This window comes from Vombatus ursinus, unplaced genomic scaffold (assembly GCF_900497805.2).
Source record: "Vombatus ursinus unplaced genomic scaffold, bare-nosed wombat genome assembly UNPS02014874.1, whole genome shotgun sequence".
NCBI lineage: Eukaryota > Metazoa > Chordata > Mammalia > Diprotodontia > Vombatidae > Vombatus > Vombatus ursinus.
In genome coordinates this window covers 3,022,906-3,025,723 of record NW_020954652.1, presented here as the reverse complement: position 1 = coordinate 3,025,723, position 2,818 = coordinate 3,022,906, and the positions used below count along the sequence as shown (strand labels likewise).

General features: G+C 62.0%; 1 protein-coding gene across 1 annotated transcript; it reads right to left on the bottom strand.

Moving 5' to 3' along the window:
* Positions 1-348: 348 nt before the first annotated feature.
* Positions 349-1,788, bottom strand: CCER1 (coiled-coil glutamate rich protein 1). The gene is made up of 2 exons (XM_027842508.1): positions 799-1,788; positions 349-738 (listed from the first exon to the last, which is right to left on the bottom strand). The coding sequence occupies exons 1-2, from the start codon at positions 1,786-1,788 to the stop codon at positions 349-351; spliced, it is 1,380 nt and encodes a 459-aa protein (XP_027698309.1).
* Between the last annotated feature and the right edge of the window lie 1,030 nt (positions 1,789-2,818).

The following is a 2,818-nucleotide window of genomic DNA, read 5'->3' as shown; positions in this document are numbered from 1 at the left end:
AAAAAAAAAAGACCCCCAAAAAGTGCTAGAATTCCCTGGGTGGGGACCCGGTGCCAGGTGGGGGGTGGGAGTGGAGTTGAAAAAAATACATATCTAAACTGCCCTAGTCAGAAAATGTGTCCTATACAGCAACTGCAACTACAATCCCCATCAGGGGCCTCCGTCCCCCTACCCATTGTTCACACACAAACAACATTAATGTTTTTAATCATCTTACAATTTTACAAAGGAGGGGTGTGCATGGATAATATTTATTCACGGAACTCACTTTTATATTAGGTTTTTTTAGCTGCTAATTTCATTTTAGCCAAAGAATCAGTTCCATCCCATTCATCCTTCCCTCTCAGTCTAACACAGAACTTTCTGCACGATCACGGGGAATCTTTCCTGAAGCTTTTGGACAATCCTCCGGTCCCGCGTTAAGAAGTCACAGTTCAGAATGTCTTCTGCCTCTCCTCCTTCAGATATTCTTGGGCTGGTGAGAGGGCTGTCCAGGGGCTGCCCCTCCTCCTCCGGGTAGTCCTTTTCTTCATCCTCCATCTCCTCTTCCTCCTCCTCCTCACTGTCATCCTCCTCTTTCAGCTCTTCCTCCTCGTCCCCCTCCTCTGATTCATCCTCTCCCTCTCCATACCTCTCCTCTTCTTCCTCATCCTCCTCCTCCTCTTCCTCCTCCTCCTCTTCCTCCTCCTCCTCTGCCTCCTCTCTCGCCTCCAGGTCCTCCTCCTCCTCTTCCTCCTCCTCCTCTTCCTCTTCCCCATCCTCCTCTATTCCCTCCTGCTGCAGAGAAAGGTGGAGCACATGCCCCTGGTCTTCGTCCTCCTCCTCCTCCTCCTCCTCCTCCTCCTCGTCTTCGACCTCGACCTCATCCTCGTCCTCGTCCTCGTCCTCGTCCGCCTCGACGGAGGCCGCGGGGCCGGGCACGAGGCAGTAGAGCTGCTTCTGCACGAAGCTGTAGAAAGTCTCCTGCAGCAGCCGCATTTCCTTGTCTTCGTCGCCCCGGCTGTGCACGGGTTGGAGCACGCCGCCGCCGTCCGAGGGACCCGCGGCGGTCGGGGCTCCCGGGGCTCCCGGGGCTCCCGGGGCTCCCGGCTCCTGCCCCGCGGTGGCCGCGGCCTGTCGGGCCCGCAGGGCCTCCTGCTGCCGCTCCTGCTTCTCCTGCTTGCGCATGTCCTCGTAGACCTGGTTCATGATGAACTGCGTGGTGTTGCGCGGGGCGCGCATGCCGGGCGCCCGACGGCCGTACAGGTTGACCGGGCGCAGCAGGGCGCTCAGGTCCACGGGAGGGCTGTTCTGCCCCGGGCGGCGGGGGTGGCCGCTCCTCACGCCGCGGCCTTTCCTGCCCCAGCGCTTCTTCTTCTTCTTGCGGTAGAGACGCCCCGGGCCCGGCTTGTCGTGCCCGCTCCAGCAGGAGCAGCAGCATGGACAGGGGGGCCTCATTCCGTACACCCGCACCACCTGCACACGGCCGGGCGGCTTCCAAACTTCCACGGGAGGGCAGCGCCACGGGCCCGGGGTCCAGCAGCCCCTGGGACCGCAGCAGGTGGGGCCGGCCGAACGCTCGGGGCGCCGCTGCGCATGGGGCCACGGAGGGCCGGGGTCATGCTGGTTCTTCGCCTGCCTTCGCAGCTCCTCGTACTCCAGCTTGGGGCCGGAGCGGTGGCGCCGGCGGGACATCGCGGTGCTCCTCCGCCGTCGGTGGCACGGGGACCAAGGAGGGAGAGGCGACGGGGAGGCCCAGCCGCCGCCTAGGTTCAGCGGGTCCGCCCGTCGGTCAAGGGCTAAGGCCATGCCTTCTTCGCACAGCTGTCACGTCGAGGGCTGTAGAGGATGCTGGAGGACCCCCTCCCCCCTGCTAGAGCAGGGCCACGGGGCGAGGAGGGGTCGGGTGGCACCCTTGCCGCTGCAGTCCCCACGCACCTCGCGCCTCCTTCTTCTCCTCGGCTGCCGACGCCGCTTGTCGCCCCACGTGTGCCTGCCCTCTGCGGTCTCGCCTTCTTCTCTCCAAAGGGGCCCCTTTTCCTCGCGCCCCCCGCCTGGGGGTGATCGCTCGTCCTTCTTGCCTTCTTTCTTCCTAACTTTCTTATTTTCCTTCCTCTTTGCCTTCGCGCCTGAGAAGTTGCCTCTCCTAGGGTAGGTGGTGGATGGATAGATAAATAGATGATGAATGGGTGGATGGATGGATGGGTGGGTGGATGGATGGATGGGTGGATGGATGGATGGATGGATGGATGGGTGGATGGATGGATGGATGGATCGATGGATGGATGGGTGGGACAGGGGGGCTGAGTAAGGATGGTCGGGGGGGAGGGGAATTTATTGGTGAGCTATGCGCTGTGAGCCCCGCTCCTTATTCCCGCACAAAACCCGTCTCCGCAGTAACGCGAGGGCGGGGATTGGGGGTGGGCGGGGGGAGCGCGTACCTTGCTGCACCCTCCCTCTCAGCTCAGGTGCCAGTGTGGTCGCCGGTCCAAGCCGGACTGAGGGGAGTGCTGGGCCCGAGCTGCTTCAAATACCGGCCGGGGGCCCCGCGTGCCCACTGCGTCCCAGGTTACCCCGGGCAACATCCAATCAGAGGGCAGGGTTGTGCTCACCGTGTATGAAGCCAAGGTTCGGTAGCAGAACTAGGGGTTGTATGAGTATTCTCAGGGGGCTTGTGACGCAGCTGGGGTAGGGTGGTCTAAGGAGAGGGGCAGGTAATGGGGGCTGGGTTGGCTACTCAGAAGAAGCTGGAGTTCCGAAGAGTTCCGTAGGCTCCCCTCCCCTAGGTCGTTGGGGGGTGGAGGGGTAGGACAGAATTGGCCTCCAGGAGGCTAAAGAG

What these genes read in the sequence shown, in the direction of transcription:
- CCER1 (XM_027842508.1), bottom strand. Translation starts at nt 1,788, where the DNA reads ATGGCCTTAGCCCTTGACCGACGGGCGGACCCGCTGAACCTAGGCGGC. An exon ending in AGGACGAAGACCAGGGGCAT is followed by an intron (nt 739 to 798) that starts GTGCTCCACCTT and finishes GAGGAAGAGGAG; the next exon opens with GAGGAGGAAGAGGAGGAGGA.